Source organism: Aythya marila (assembly GCF_965140915.1).
Source record: "Aythya marila genome assembly, chromosome: 15".
Classification (NCBI taxonomy): domain Eukaryota; kingdom Metazoa; phylum Chordata; class Aves; order Anseriformes; family Anatidae; genus Aythya; species Aythya marila.
The window spans coordinates 1002351-1019771 of NC_139056.1; the positions used below are offsets into that span (position 1 = coordinate 1002351).

The 17421-nt window shown below is 37.6% G+C and overlaps 1 protein-coding gene across 1 annotated transcript in view; it reads left to right on the forward strand.

The window, feature by feature from the left end:
• The window catches only part of TEKT5 (tektin 5), a gene marked incomplete at both ends in the record, with an annotated part of 29230 nt that extends 18110 nt beyond the window's left edge, over nt 1-11120 (forward strand). The window contains 2 exons of the mRNA XM_082772765.1: nt 7368-7522; nt 10907-11120. Coding sequence (XP_082628891.1) covers nt 7368-7522; nt 10907-11120 — 369 coding nt within the window. The remainder of the gene's footprint in view (nt 1-7367; nt 7523-10906) is intronic.
• Nucleotides 11121-17421: the final 6301 nt, after the last annotated feature.

The window sequence follows — 17421 nt, forward strand, 5'->3', positions numbered from 1 at the left end:
ACTAGACCAGAGTATTAACTCTGGGCAAGTGGAGAATCCTGGCTTCTCAGCATGCCATGCAGCAATGCTCCACTTCATGGAATAGCCTAAGGGGAACATGAAATGAGGTAGGCTAGAATAAGCATAATCAAATGAGAGCCATTGCTCATCAGGATGCATTCAGGTTATCATGAATCCATGTGCCTTTATTTGCAAAATCTCACACCAAGGGACACACTTCCAGCTGCCAAGTACTGGCAGCCTGGATTGAATGAAAACAAGCTTTTTCTGACATTGATATAGAAGACAACATTTTTCTGCTGTGACATTTAAATATGAGAAACAGAGGTGGTTGTTACTACTACTGCTCCCTCCCCTGCAGCCCATCTGCACTCAGGCAATTCATATAGGCTTCCAGAGGAAACAGGATTTAGTTCAAGGCAGCAGTGCTCATATATGTTTACAAAACTGTTCCTTATTCTCAGAAAGGGCTGTCTTGTACCAAAACAAGAGATGAGTGTATGCAGTAGCTTGTCTAGAAAAGAAGCATTTTCAGGCTTTAAAGATCATGAGACAAGCATCGACAACATAGCTTAGTGTGAGGGGGTTTACGTTTCTTAATGACTACAAAGAATCTCATTTCTAACAAGAATCAGTAGCTGCACGAGCCATAGCGGTTTCTCTCTCTGGCATCATCTCTGTCTAGAGGCATCTTTTCTCTATTAAAGGGATGTGTACACTTCTCTCAGATGAAGTAACTTGAGACAGAATGGTGTGCACAAGACTCAAACTGCATATTTAATTGTTATTTTGACCAGGTTTAGCAAAACCACATTAATAATAGAGTATTTTATGATACGCCTAAAATGCTGGTCCCGCAGCATCCGAAGGTATGAAACAGTGTAAAATTGTAGAAAAATATGACAGAACTTCTGAGCCTTATTGTTGTCCTTCAATAGTTAAGCATATAGCAATGATGTATACAAATAGTTAAGCATTTTCTTGTGTATAGTTATGTCTTCCTCTGTTATTTTGAAAATATTTTTGCAAATCCAGGCCAAGTTAAATGATCCCATACTTTTCTCCCCCTTTAATTTAAATAAAGCTGTTTTAAAATAAACATCTTGTACATTTTAGGGAGAGTGGAAAAGTTAAATAGAAACTGCATATAAGTGTGAAATTGATTGGATTATTCTCAAGGATAAAAATTAAAAAATGCATATATGAATTCAGTGGAAGGAGGCTTTTTAGAGGGTTGGAAATTGTTTCAATAAATATATGAAAGGCTCAGATTTCCTGGTCCTCTTTCAATCTGTACGGGGTAGACGGGTAAACCATGCAGAAACTGATTGTAAGGACACTGATTAAATATCCAGATATGTATTTAATGACTTCTTTGTTCTATAAGTAGTATTTACATTCTAATAGTTTTTTTTTTTCCCCTTCTCTATCTCTTCTGTGAAAATGTTATGTTTAAGACAAGGTAAAGAAAATGTTGGGAATTTTGTATGTTTCCTTTGGCACACATGATGTTTAAAGTATGCTTTAGCTTTCAGATTTGTTGACTGTACTTATGCCATCCCTATTCCCATTGTTATGAAGCTTTATAAATAAAAACTTGCAGTATTCCCAAGCACAGACCAATCCAGTGGAGACTCTTGATGTCCCTGGTGAATTGTGCAATGCATTGATTTGAAGATCTTTTCCTAGGGCCCAAACTAATCAGCTGCTTCTCTTAACTGTGGCATTTAGACATCCCATACAAATATACACAAAAAATGCACAAAACCACTGCTCAAAATGATTCTAACTTTTCTAAAATACAGTTAAACTAGTTGAGTCATTACCTCCTGATATTACATTCTGTTGAGAAATGTGACTATTAAATGTTTGTTTTCTTTTGTTAAATGATTCCCGGACTATTTCTTACCATCATCTGAATTAAACAAACAAACAAACAAACAAACAAAACTTTATAAATCATAAAATGATGACCTGCAATTAAGCTTCAAAAGAAATAAACCCTAAACACCAGAGCAAAGAACATGGTAATGTCTATTAAGAATTTGGCTATCATATGACAGTAAAAATTATTCTAATGCATTTCACATTTGAGATCTGGGTTACACTTGTAATCCAAAGATTGAAAGATAACATAGCTTTAATATGAAATAATGTGCTCATGTGCTCTAAAATGAATGAGCCACATTTACACTATTTAAATATGGTAACTTACAATAAACTTAAAAATTTTAAAGAATTAATTGATTGAAATATGGAAATGTGGATGAAAAAAGTTTTTAAAAGTGAGATACACAATATTAAATATAAAGGAATTTACAAAAGTAGGAGGCAGCTGCCTCCCACCATATTATGTAGCTGCTGCTTTTTGCATTCAGCTACCAAACACTGAGTAAACTTCAGAAGCAAAAAGGAGTAATGATAACTGTCAGACCATAGCATTTTAAAGATGCTTGTGTTGTCCATATGACTATCCTGATTACAAGATGAAACACGTGTGACTTTAGTGCCTCTTTCTCCCAGTCTTTCTGTGTGCTCAGCCTATGAAAATTCACGTCCTTGGTGAAGTGAGAGTGGCAGGAGAGCAGTTTTCTGAAAGCTCTCAAGAATGCTGCAGCACAAAACTTTCCTCATGTCCTGGAAGGGAAGGTTTCTGGATGGACAGCTGCCTGAGCCAGTCCCTCACCATGCTCTCTTAAGAACACACTGCTCAGCATTTGTTGTTTTTGCTCCTTGCCTTTGGAGGTCATCCAGAAATGACGTAGGCTGGTGCAGCACTATCTGGTGATCCTCCCCACCAATCCGTTTATGTAGAGTAGATTATCTAAATCATTTTATCCAATGTGTAGCCCGAATGAATAATCAAAAATTGTTAGTACAAGGCTTCTGTGATGTGTTGTAGGTGGTTCCCCTGAGGGCATTTTAGTCTGTAGGTCTCAACTGACAGCACTTAAAAAAAATAATAAAAAAAAAAAGTAAGAAAAAAAAGAGAACACACAATGAATCTAAACCACATCCACTTATAGGCAGCCAGGCAGGATTTAAAGATGGCTGCATAGTTTAACATTTGAATTTTAAGTTCACAGGCAGGTTTAAACTTTTTTTTTTTTTTAAGCAAATGACTAGGATTTGCTCAGTAGCACTCATCATTTGCCTTGGTTGTGCATAAAGCTTTTGTGGACCGCTGGCATTATTATAAGCACAAGGTGCTTTAGTGTCCTGAAGTCCTGTGGCATGAGGGTATTCTGTAGTTACTATGCATTATGCAGAAACAACATTACAAGGGTTGGATATACAACTGAATTCTCTGTGACTCAGATAAAAGCTCTTTTTTCACAACTTATGAATTACCAGATTTTCAATAAAGGGAAATATTTTCTATTTAGACTCATGCGCTTGCCCTTCTCAAACATAAACATTGTGTGAATTTGTAGGCTGTGCAAGCTTTAAATACTTTGAGTCACTAAATATGACTAGATACAAGAAGACTCTTGTCCTATGCCAGTTTTATGTGTTAGTATTCTAAAAAGAAAGGACTATACAATCTCCTGCCTCTCTATCACTAAGATATCACCAAGGTGTTTTTTACATGTGTAGCGGGCAACAAGGTCCAGCCAGATGCAAACTCAAAGCACAGTAAGTGCTGTGAAGGGACAGAAACAAATCTCAGGTTTGATGAATACCAACATTCACACACCTGAAACATTAGTACTGAAATCAAAATACATGGGTTTGTGGTTTGGTGGTTGTACTTGCACTGTGGCCATATGAATGCATGAGAAGAGGATTCAAGAGAAGTGTGGCTTCGGAAAGCCTCTCTTGTAAAGTTCTTTCTGCTAGGTGAACTTGAAAATGGCACTCCTAAGGGACTGAGGATAGATTATACATGGGCAATCTGCTCAGTATGGTATGTACTAGAATCGGCTTGTTCCTCCTACATCTTAATGTAATTTACCTTTTCAGACATGCAGAAGGCAAGAGTAAAGGGCACCAAGCCATAACAGAAGCACTATCATGTATTAATAGACTTGCCATTGTTTGCTATAGCCCAAATAATGATTACTGTTACCTGAAATACAGAAGACTACTAAATTTCTTCCCTGGTCTTCTATATAAATTTGGATACTGCTTCCAGAATTTGCTGCAGTTAGTGTTTCTGAGCACATGCTGAGTCCCCTTTGAGGGCTTCCTGTTTTCCTTCAATGTATAGAATACACATGAGATACTTACGAGAGAGAGGGCAGAAAAAAATATATCAGAAAATGTTCTTTTTATCTCCTTACACTTCTTTAACTTGCTCAGATCAACTTGCATTAATTACCCACAAAATAGCTTGTAACTTCACTCCACTACCTGAATAAATGGCATTTTGATTCATGCTGTCATGAGACAAGGTAGCAGCACAGTGACTATATTACATAGGTACTATAACATGAGCACATTTCTAAACTGCTACATTGGTCTGCGGGAGCTGCTTTCACAGACACAGTTCATTTCTAATGAAGTGCTCTAGGTAGCTTTAATTGCTCTGTTTCACTGACAGATTTCCCCCACAAAAGTGGATTTCCACCTGATGCCAAAGAGAGAAAACGTTACCACCAACAAAGCTCAAAGTGTAAACCACAGAGGTCTTACTCAGAATCAGGACTGAGAGAGAACACAAATCCCCCCTCTCTTTCATTATAGGTAGAAAACAAATATTCACCCAATTGTTTCTTAAATTGAAACATAACTTTGCCCTGTTCTTACTAGGCTGAGGAGATGTGTGTGACTTTGTTCCATTGCTTTTACTTTGATTTACACTTTATTATTAGAAAGAAAATCTACTTACAATTTACTGTAAATTGGAAGATGTTTACTATAAATTGTAAGCAGAATGACTGTGAGAGGCAATACCCTCACTGCAGGTACCAGAAGACCAGCACAGTGGACTCAGCCCCCTACACGCAGCAAGGCGTAGCATGGGAAGCTCCATAGCAGTGAGAGAAGCTGTAAGATAAACACAGGAAAGGAGGGCCCTGGCTCAGCAGTGGGTGACCTCTAAACACATTGCCTGTTCTTTCCTCTCAGCCTTGGTATGTCCCCACAGGTTGATATTTTGGTTGGCAATGAAGGTGAAAGATGTGAACAACAGTTCGGACCGACAAGCTTGTAAGAGCTCCCCAACATCCCTTTAATTGCCAGCAGCCTACCTGGGGACTATATCTCACCTTCATCATGTACAAATGAGCAAACAGAGGATACTCTTAGCAAATTGCTAAAGAGTGAAGTTCTGGCAACAGCACAAGCTACTCTAATTCTACTTCTAAGCAGCAGAAGACCCAAAGCCTTTGTGTTTTCAGGGAAAAAAAAAAAAAAAAAGATGACTTTCTGCATAATGAAGGCACCTAAGTTTATTTATATATGTGTATATATATATTAACTACAGAAAATTGTGTATGTAACTGGTAGAACTGTAAAAAAGTTAGAAAACAACATATTTAACAATGCACTCTGACCATAAGTAGCTCCTCAAATAGCTACCCAAGCACACTGGCCTACCTGCGTATTCCCGTACCAGTGTGCTTTGTATTCCCTGTAAAACACAGCTTACTTACAGTGATTATTTAATTAAGAAAGAACTGGTGTAGAATGAAACTACAGGGAGAGATATACTACTCTGAACTTCGTTTTCTTTCGTACTGTGTTCCTTTCATAACAAACCAGCCTTTTCCCCAGCAGTCTGTATGCAGTAAAGGCTTCTTTCAGGTGAAGATGTTCTCAAGCCTGCTCAGTGAGAACCCAAATGAGACCCAAAAGACTCAGTGAGGAGACACTTGCTGCCTTTAAATCACAACAGGCATATTCATAGGCTGCCATTGGAAAGTGGCGTTACTGCAAAGGGCGAACTGGTTTGCACAGTGCTAGCCAGGTCTCTTGCCTTGCCCCACTACACATCACCAACAAGCTCTTAAGGATTTGGCCTGGGGTGCAGGCTCTTGGCATCCTTAGCCCTTTGGGTTTTGTCTATAACTAACTTTTCAGCAGCAAGAACTAATTGTGTTTTTAAACTACATACATCATTAGATAACACAGTACAACTGAGCACATAGGCAAGATCCGAACAGCAGCATAACTCAAATAGCATTATGACATTTTTAGTGGTTGTTGAAATTCAAGTTGCATTGATTTTAGTAGACTGGCTGAGAAATGACATCAGTTCAATTTGTTCTCTTCCATTTTAAACCTGTCTACAGGAAAAACTTGAACTTGTTCACTATGTTGGCTGTAATTAATTGTGGTAAATTAAAGTAATGTAATAATCAATTGGCTAGGGAACGTTACCTGAATATAAATGTTTTAATCCCTCTCTCTCTTTTTATGACTGAGAAAAGCTTTCCCCTTGCAGTTTGTGTGTTTCCATCAGTATGGAAAAGAACGGAAAGAGCAGTTACAGTACCCTAAGGAATAACATAAAGTATATGATAATATACTCTGCAACTAAAACTATGCTATTCTAATTCTGTGGGCCTCTTTTTGATGATGTTTCACTCCATACCTTTCCCATTTAGAGAAAATAAGCTTTTAAAGCAAGCTGTTCTTCCCTTTAGAGTTCCCAGTGTGTTTGCAAAACTTTCAGAAGTTAGTTTCAGTATGAAAATATTATTTGTGCTTATATATTCTTGCAGCAGATGTCCTCAAAATACTTGGAATATGAAACAATTTCAGAGAGCACATATTTGATGGCTTTTGAATTTTTATGAGGCAAAAGGAAATAAGAATTGAATGAAAGTTTGAATGAAAGTGGCAGTTTGTTGAAATTTTAATGCTGCAAAATGGTCCCTGGTCAATCAGCAGTTATTTTATTTAATAGAAAAAGTAGATAATGAAGTAAAAATGGAAATGAGTCTATTTAGAGCTATAAACTTTGCCTCTATGAAAATGGCTTTACACACACACACACACACAATTCCCTTTCACAAGAATTCAGTGCTTCTCCTGCTTGTTATATAGTTATATTCCAGTTTGCATTAAAATTCCGTAATGTTATAACAGCAAACAATGTTGCATTTCTTAGCATAAATATTGCCCAGTGTTGCTATCCAGCTTTCAAGGAACAACATCATTACATGCTTTAATGGCATTTAATGGCCTCTGGCTCTTCTAAGAACTGTGATTGCTGTATAACCTTTGTAAAAAATGGCAAGATCAAGCCAACAAATTATACAGATACATCTGATTACTGTGAGATTACAGCAATCTCCTCCCTTAAATTAAAGGGAAGTGACATGCCAGAATCGAAGCAGTTCCAATAGGAGTGTCTAAAGCAGGGGGGAGTTATGGTTTCATATGCACACGAGGCTTACAAAAATGTTCGACTTTTTCAGGTACTTCAAGAAATCTTCCAGACAGAAGATACAATCATGCTATTGGAGAGATCCATAATGGCAAAGGAGTACCCTCTGAAAGTGGCTCAGACACGCCTGGAGACGAGAACTAAACGACCCAATATAGAGCTCTGCCGTGATGAACCTCAGTACCAGTAAGTAGAGGCCAGACCACTCCATCCCCTCCTCAGTCAGCTACTCAAGAAAGAGAGATTTAGCAACAATGAAATTGTTCAACAGGATTAGAATTGTATTCATTATGTGACGATAGAAACTCTGGAAAAACAAACTAAAATCCAAGTATCTATGTTGAAGTAATGGGCCAAATGTTACGTGCGTGTGCCTTTAGAGACCCTTTCCGAGGACACTTTGGAGTTCATTTGCTTGTTGGTGGTTCATATGCTTGGGGTTTCAGTCTCATGCCTGAGTGGGATTTATTAATTGATTTTAATTCCATTCAGGATGAAACACCAAGATTTCAATTCAGGAAATACCTTATTTTAGAAACATGTTTTCCAAGACAAAATTCTGTCTTGATACAAAAGTTATCTAATGGTCAAGCTCCTTTAAAAGTTAATTGCAAATAAGAATGAGGCAGCAACTCTTACTGCCTGAACTCATTTTCAGTACTTTTATCCAACCATATGGTGATTCCAGTATCATCTCTGGACACTTTAGCTCATCTAGCATGCATTTTGGTCACGTAGCTGTAGGGCCTTTCCAACATATGTTGGCATCAGCTTGGTGATCCTTGTGCTACAGTACATTGAACAGTGTGTATTGTGTCCTCCTGGATATACAAGAAGGTGTCCAAGAAGGTGTCTTCCCTCCCTAATGAAGGAAGCTTCTTCTGAAATTTAATCCTGTTTATCTCCCTCCCGACACGTTAGTGTCCAAGAGAACCCTATCAAGTATATCTTATTTAAAATACTGTCTCCAAAATATTCTGTGGGGGTTTTCTCAAGAAATACTGCAGCAGGGTTCCTGCCATAGATGGAGTGAATTTCACAGTCCAGTACAAGAATTTTTGCATATTTTTCCAGAAAGTAGGAAGCTAGTCCCTTTTGGCATTTGTCTCTAACAAAATCCTACTGCATACAACAGGTTCATATACAGTAAGATTAATAAAGTACATAGTGTTTAAGCTGAGTATTTATATTACTGTTCCTAAACATGTTTTATCAGCTCAAAAACCTTCTATTCAAACAAGGAAATGGCAGTGAATCATAGTTTATTGTACTGGCATCTTTTCACTTTTTCTTCCAACTTCTTAGCCCATAAATTGTAGAATGCAATATCTATTTTTTTCAGCTTCATAACTTCTTAATCAGATCTTGACATTTCCTTTGGTGTATCCTCATATTAGATTCCTTCAACTTAATGCTCTGCTTTCCAAATCCATTCTCATAAAATATTGTTTTGGATATGAAGTCTTTTATATCCATTTGGGTAGTTTTATTTATGTGTCCTTTTATATCACACAAATCATGCCTGTTCTAGATGCAGGAATTCAGCTGTGAAAAAATAAGAACTTCTGATCTAGGCACTATAGCATAAACTCAGCACTTATCTTTACTCTGGGAGCAGATCACTCACAACTTCAGTTACTGCTGCACCATCAATTAGGTATGGAAATAAACTAGTGTCAGCTTTTTATTTAACAACAAGAAAAAAGAAAAAAAAAACACCACCACCAACAAGACAGCCTTAAATAATACAGTTTCAGTCCTTACTCACTGAGTCTTGTTCTCTTCCTGTTTCCCCCTGACAATCTCTTCCACAAAAATGTCTGCAGCAGTAGGATTGATATCAATCTATTCAGCAGGACTGCATATATCGAAGATACAAAACTTGTCCAAACTGGGATCAAAAGTGTGCTGAAGCAGAGTCACATTATTCCTCTTCCTTCCCACAAGTGCCAGTGATGCTGTTGACATTCCAAAGGGTCCTGTTCGAAAAAGTTCACAAGCCTCATCTGAAATTACTGTAAATCAGAATGTCTTTGAATATTTTCTTAAACTAGAGTGAAAAGACATAAATGTGAAATTCTTGAATATATATATAGGTGTTCTGAATCATTCCAACTCCTACCAGCTTACAGGTTATATAAAAACTTTGCAAGCAGTTGTGCAGGTATTCAGAAGTATTTTAGGTTTATTGTACACACAAGTTCGCCAACAGCCTGATATGATTTCTAATATTTCAACACCAATTTTTATACAAGTATGCTGTTTACTAGACACAGTTATAACAACAGATTATTAGTGTATCCTATTCTCCTTCCTCCAACATATGTGAATTTTGTTATGCCACAGCTCCCCAGTCCAGGCCAAATTATTTTGGATGCTTTAGTTGATCCAAATCTTTGTATGTTATGTTCATCATAACCGCAGTTAGTGGTGGAAATTCTGACAGAGGGTATTTGAAACATGGATGCTTTTATTTCTATTGCAGTTTTTGGCTGAGCTCACATCTCAAATAAAATATATTTTCTTAGAGAAGTTCCTATCTGAGAAAGCAAAACCTTTTGCTAATTCACTTTTTAAGGATTTTATTTTTTACTTTTAAATAATTCAAGTGCATTTCTCTTGTTGTTTAAAGCACAAAGATTCAGCCTAATAGTTCAATTGCAATAGAAAAAGAAAACATCAAATGAACCACTTCTTTGTAACATGTAAATGTTATCTGAGTTTGCTGCTTTTTAAAAAGGAAGTGCTGATGTTGGCACTTGTTCTCTGTGTGTGCTGCCAACTTTGTAGTGAAGGGATTAGATAGAAAACAAATTAATAAAGCCTAGTTTTTCTGTGCTGTTTTGTGCTAAATCAACTGGGACTGTCCCAAAACAAGTTAAAGCTGATTCTAGAAATTTGTATTTATTTTTTTTAATAGGCTATGGTGCTTTGCTCATTTAATAGAACATTAGATAATAAACAAAGTTGACAGCATTAAAGAGAATTTATCAACTCAGTGACTACACAAGAAGCGTTGCCACATCTGTGTTGATAGGCCACTGGAAGAAATATGGCTAGTATCACAGAAAATCTTGATTTCAGAGCTCTACTTTCAGTGGTTGTTCTGATAAGTAATTCTTGTTTGTATTAATATGCTCCTCCACCAAATCTAGATCATTTAGCACGCATGCTGCACAGGTTTGAGCTGTCAGAAACTACAAGGAGTCCAGTAATATCCATCCCAAACATATAAACATCCCAAACATATATATATCCATCCAAAACATGTACTTCAGAACTATATGTTAAGCATTCAACCTGGTCATGCTAGCTCTAGAGAGGCTACACAAGTAGTCTGCAAGTGAGGAGGTATCAGATAAAATTCAGAGTGGCTTCATGGGCTATTGCAGGTCAATGCAGGCAAGAAACCACACTTACAGGTGCTATGCAAGTTAGTTTTGTATAAATTCAGTCCAAGAAGGCTGTTCAAATTCTGCCTCAAAATCTGACCTGTCCACTGTCAAAAAAGGAACATGGTGAGGGACTGCTAAAGTTACGTGAGCAACCTGTCCCCTTCTTTTTTTTCAGGCTTGTCACTGAAGTTTACACTATAGATGACACCTTACAGACCTTAAAGAAACGTCTGCAAGAAGCCCGTGATACACTGCAGATGCTGCTTGCCAACAAATCAAAGATAGAACATGACATATCTGTGAAGGCAAACTCCTTCTTCATTGACAAGAAGTGTATGGACATGCGCAAAACTTTCCCCAGCACCCCACGCCTCATTGGCTACACTTGAGCAGTAAACTTTGATATCTTTTGTGCACAATATAAAAGTTGCAAAGATTTTCTGAAGAGAACTTTTTTCCCCCAATAACAAAATCCAATAGAAGTAAAATAACCCAAATCAATATTGTGCTTCTCTCCTTTGAACAACTGCGTAGTCTTAGCTGAAGCTGCACTATGGTGTACTTGTGGACTTGTTCTAACAGAATCAGAGCATGCTAAAAAAGACAGACAAATATTACAGGACATTTGTGAGTTACTAGCTAGAGAGAGCAATAGACAAATATGCTGTAGTACTTCTCAATGGAGTAAGTACAATACAGGCTTTAACTGTCTGGCATATTGTGCTGTTTGTGTTTCAATCCTTGTATGGTAAAGTTGTGTTTAAATGCTTACCCTGTCCTTCGACTCTCCTCCTGTGTAGCAGTGATAAATTTGGTGTTTGTTTAGAATTAGAGGACATCGAACAAGCTTGATTTGTAGAAGTTGAAGGACAATTTCAGTGCAACAACTTCAGGTGCACGTGTAGCCTGTATTCACTGAGAGAGAATCTTTTCATCCCTACTTTTTTTTTTTTCTTCTTTAATTTGATCTTTCATACCTTTAAGCATAAGGAAAATATTGTGTATTTACATGAACTATTCATGAAAGATGTCTAAAGGTCTTAACTTTATAGAAATGTGTAGTATCCAGCAGTGGATCTCAAAGGACTTCGTGAACAATGACAATACCATTGCTCCATCATCACCAGTGAGAAAGTTAAGATAAAGAAGGGGGAATGGAACCAGCATACAGACTATGATGTAACTACAATGACTGCACTGTCATTGTCCTTCAGTCTGTAAATCAAGATCTCTCAGCTTTCTAGATCTCAACAGAGCACTACTTAGTGTAGTGGAAAGTATTTGGAAGAATGGGCTTTGAGATCAGACTTTTCCAGGTGAAGGTTGAAACACTGATCGTGCAGTGAAGGACTTGAGGAAGAACTAGTTTTAACTCATGCTAAAACCATCTGACTTTTGGACAAAACGGAATAAAAATGTTTTTCTGCTATTTGTGTTTCTCTACTGGGTTTACTCACACCCACGTAGTACAGCATAACCAGCAAAGCACAATTGTAGTAACTGAGCTGTTTCCTGCTCCCTTAGGTCCTCTTTACAGAACAGCTCTAGAAACACATAAAACACTTTTTTTTTTTTTTTTACGCTGGACCAAAGCCCAATCTGAAACAATGCTAGATGTGAATAAACTGACTGTGTTCCTTACCTTTTGTTTTGCGTGGGTGGTGACTTAATCCAGTACCCAATAAAAGGAACATTGCTGAGGATCACGGACCCCAGTGGTGCTGATACTTCCTTGCAAGTTAACCTCAGTTTTCAGTGAGTGTGGCTGTGGCTGAGCTGTTTCACACTAAATTTCATTCCTTCAGTTAAAAAAATAAAATAAAATAAAATTGGATCTCCTGCTTATTGTGTCAAACTATTTACACAGTGAAATATTTCTACATATGTAAAATCCCAGGAAAACATTTTGGAACACACATTTGGTAAGTGACATCTGTGCCTACTCTGGTACTCGTTAAATGTGTCTCACATTGACTGCACTGCACCTTGATTTTCTAAATTAGGGTAATTCCTGGTAGCGCACACTGTCTCCAACTCCCTGGGAGGAATTCCCCCCAACATGGGGAAAACAGAAACACAACTTGTGGTTATATTGCGATACATGACTGCAGAGCAGCCCAAGGGGCCACTGTATGTAGGAGGGACTCTTACAGAAGACATCTCTGGTAATCTGGTTTGAATTAAGTCATATCTTATTGTTTCTTACTTGGAAATGCTTAACAACAAACTTCAAGTGCAGACTCCCCTTGGGACAAGCCTTTAGGTAAGAGGAATGAGGAATCTGGCTGTGTTTTGTTTCTCAGCGGGAAGACTGTTACCTCTGTTAACATTTTCCTCCTTATGTATGCCTTTGTAAGGCAGCAAGGGAGGTTTTATCACTTTTTTTCTGTTACCACCAAAGTGTAGGTGTTTGATTTTCATTTCTTATATTATTCTTACAATGTATGAAGAATAATATATGTGTTGAGCTGTTAAATATTGACAATAGTACCTCCCTATTTGTCAAATACTGACAGCTGACCAAGCAGAAGAGTAAAAATTATTTGGAAATTTGGATCAACTTCAAGTCTTTAAATACATTTCTAGAAGTTGGAGGCTTTCCCAGTTCACGCAGCTACTTTAGAAATAGATTCTCCCCTCCTTATGCCAAGAACCCAGTTAAGAAGCATATAGCAGAAGGAAAGCACGTTTAAGAGAGTTGAATTCTTACAACACTTTTTGACAGAAAAAGAAAAAAGGAAAAAATCTTTTTGTGCAAGCAGGCAACATGACTGACAAGCGGGCCTGAATCAAAGCCCTGAATTTGTGAATCTGGGGGCTTAGGGACAGAGATGCTGGGGTTGAGCCATGGCTTGGAACATCATAAATTCCAGCTCCTTACCGTGCCTTTCTTCGGTCATGTTCTCTCCAAGACTGCAGCTCTGCTTTTGGGTGGAGTGCTCACTTTATAGTCAGTGCAAACACTGAACTTGTTTGAACAGTGCGAACTCCTCCCAGGAGTGACTGAGTAAAACCAGGGGTCTACATTCTGCACAAGAACAGTAGTTCTGAGATTCAGCGACCATTGACAAGAATAAACTGAGTACTGCAAAAACAAGAACAGAGTAGACAATCATTTTCTTCCTTAAATACCCCAAATTATTATTTATTAACCTAGTATATTATATATACCTTTATATATATTTACATATTATTTATATAATTTCCTAGTATACTATATATCAACCTAGTGGAAAAACCTTAGTGAATAAAATGTTCACATCTTTCATTAATGATACCGATACATGCAGCATATTTAAGTGCTGATAATGTATAGCCTCTTTGTAAATGTAAACAGTGTCCTTTATACTATCTAAGAAAAGGGGGAAACTTCTATAGGCCTAGGCTATAAAGCTATATAGTTCAAAAAGACTGGATCTCAGCTACCAAATTTTAGAGGATGGAGAGATAAGTCAGTATTTGCTTCTTAGAAGTCCGGGTAGATGGATAAGGCAGAAAACCTGGATTGTCATCTTGTTCTGCCAGTGATTTACTGTGTAAATGAATTCACAAGGCATCCAGAATGCTGTTAACAGAAGCTATGATGGGAATACGTCATAAGAAACACATTTCTAATAAGCATAAAGATACTCACCCAGATAAACCCGAGAATATCTTAAGCATATATAAACATCCTTTTTTTTTTTTTTTAATCTCTCTCTCCTTATGAACAGGATCCTTAATGTACTCACATGCAGCCACAGACCTCAAGAAGCCAGATCTACTGTATTTCCATGTATAAACCCACAGATCTAATGAGCAGATCCATAAAATTTGAAAGATAAGATCTGTTTTTATAGCAAATAAACCAATGCAAAAGAGACCAACATCTGCCCTTGCCTGTTTCAAACAATTAGATACTTTTAGTTCCAGATAAGCTATTATCTAAACTCTTAAAATTTAGGGACACAACCTCCAGAGTAAAAGAACAATGGATCTAAGTATTTTCACTACTGATAATCCCACTTCAGCACAACACAATTAATGTATTGAAGACAGCTCATTTTACCCAGATCTACCAGTAGTTTATTCCTTTTATTTTACGAAATCACAGCAAGGAAGTAAAATTTGTCACGTGTAGCTAGAGTTTCCTTCCCCACAGAACTTACAGATGGTGTCCCTAGTCAATATACATGACGGTGCTCATTTGACAAGTCTTTCCAGTAGAACTACTCACCATGTAAGACTTGGCGTGCGTTTTCAGCACAGGATGTTAAGGTGTGAACAATGGGAGACAAAGAAGGAATATTAACTATGGAGACAAGTGCTGACTTTGGAAATTACATTCAAATATAAGTTACAGTTTGGTAATATGGTTGTACGATTCCATTTTTCCATAACATTACTATATTTTTGTTTCACTAGGTAGGACAAGGTGGGAAGTCTTCTCTAGTTTTCCTTTTGTTGCTCATACACTTGTAGCTCCTTTCTTGTAGTTCTTCACGTGCCTTGCAAGATTCAGCTGCAGGTGGATTTGGGTTTTCCTAACCATCCCTGCATGCTTGGACACTGACTCTGTACTCATCCTGTGTGACTTGACAGCATTTCCACTTCTTATATGTTGTTGGTTTTTTTTTGGCCTGAGTTTTGTCAGCAACTCTTTGTTTATGTGTACAGGCCTCCCGCAACCTTTGATCTATTTCCTGAACGTTTTAATGGACAATTCTTGAACTCAGAGGAATTGATACGATTGGGGAGAAAAAAAAAATCAGTAAGACCCCGATGATCCCCCTTCCCTTCATGGCCATATCACCACTGGATTCCCAAAGAGGTCAAAGTCTGTCCTCTTGAAGTCCAGGGCTGTCATTCAACTATTTGTTTTGTTTCTTTTCAGAATCTGATCCTCAGAATTTTGTTCCTTGAAACATGGAAATAAAACAATCCACAACCTGGACATCTCATGTTAAACCTCTGAAATTAAACATAAGGAAAAATTAACTCACTCCTGGTGGTAGTGCTAACAAAACAAAACCCTACTATTTCTTTCTATCCCTTAGATATAAAATCCCTTCTTTTCCCCACAAGAATGGAGGTGGGTGAAAGAATTTCTTACTTCTTTTTTTAAATCCTTTCTTACAAAAAGGAAACACACCCTAAGTAAATTATTACAGGCTTCTTTTTTAAACCAATGGACTCAATTCTTATAGTAAAGTTACAACCAATTCCAACAATGAAATATAAATTACCAAGGGACAAATAGATAAATGCTTTACCATACAATAAAACGTTTAAATTTATAGGCAATGCAAAACAGCAGATCTTTCTTCTACTGCACATTGCTTTGAAGTGTTAAGGAATGGCAGAAATTTTAGTATCCCTGCGTTATGATCCCACAGCATGTAAGAACATGCTTGCTGTATTTCCTCAAGGCATAAAACCACCACTGCCTCCTTATTACATGTTACCAGTTCAAATCTGTTCTCTGGCCTCAAGCCTGCTGAAAACCATGCTATAAAACAAACCTTCTATTATAACTTAGTCAGGAGAATAAGACACAGGTCAGACTGGTCTGAATGTTATTAGTTGAAGGAAAGACCCTCCTAACTATTTGGACTTTACAGATCTTATTATTTTTCAACTGAAATCTGTAAATGTTTAGCCACTCTTCCTATGATGTCCTTTGATCCCTTAGATTTTTATTTTCAAAAACATAGATAACATTCCTGTATCTCTATTAGACAAATATGTAGAGGGGACAACACAGTAGCTTAAACTTTTGTTTGGATGTTCTCTGAGGATTTATAAACACCAAGGCAGTCCTTCATTGGTTGCCAATGCAAAGAAATTCAAGCTTATATAAAATACCCTGGAGTGTTTAATCTAAGGCCAATCTACGCTATACAAATAAGAGTCCCCATCATTTTTTTTTATTTAATTATTATTTTTTAAGGATTTTTCTGTTATATTACTGTCATTGAAGCCAACAATATTGAATGGAACTTTTAAAGTGGAAAAAAAAAGGAGGGAAATATGTCTAAATAAACAAGGCAGAGGTTGTCTTCTGGAGGGAAATTTCTTAAAGTTGTGAAACAAACATTCACAAGAAAATTCAGCACAAAAAAAAACAACAAGGCTTTATACAAAGAAAAGTCAGTGGTAAAAATAATCTCTAGGTCAGAGGGCATGGAACAAAGCATGGTCAGGAAGGTGTTGGGGCACTGAGTGACAGCAGGTCCCAACTCTCCAGCCCCTACAAGCCCATCACAGTTGCTGATTTCACAGCCAAGTAGAGCTGGCACAGCAAGAGTAAGGGGCTTCAGTGAAACCACAGGGCACTGAGTGGCATGGGCTGATGCACTGGGCTTCAACATAGTCACAGAAGCCACCCTGCGCGCTGCCGACTGCTGAGATCACAGCCATCCTGCAACGAGCCCTGCAAAATGCCGCTTGCAGCCTGTTCATCTGTGTGGTGCTTTGCCTTAGTACACAAGAAAGAAAGGCATACATCACACAGGCAGCTGATCCAGATGGGCTCGGGCTGCACACCAAGGCACTTCAGCTTCCATGCTGTAAGTTAAGGTACTGTGGGAGGAAGAGGCAACATTATTTTAAAAACTGGGCTTCAGAAACAAAAACAGTCATGTTACTACAAACATGCAACAGAGAGGAGCGTTCATCCCCTCATATCACATCTGTGCCCTGCAGGCAATG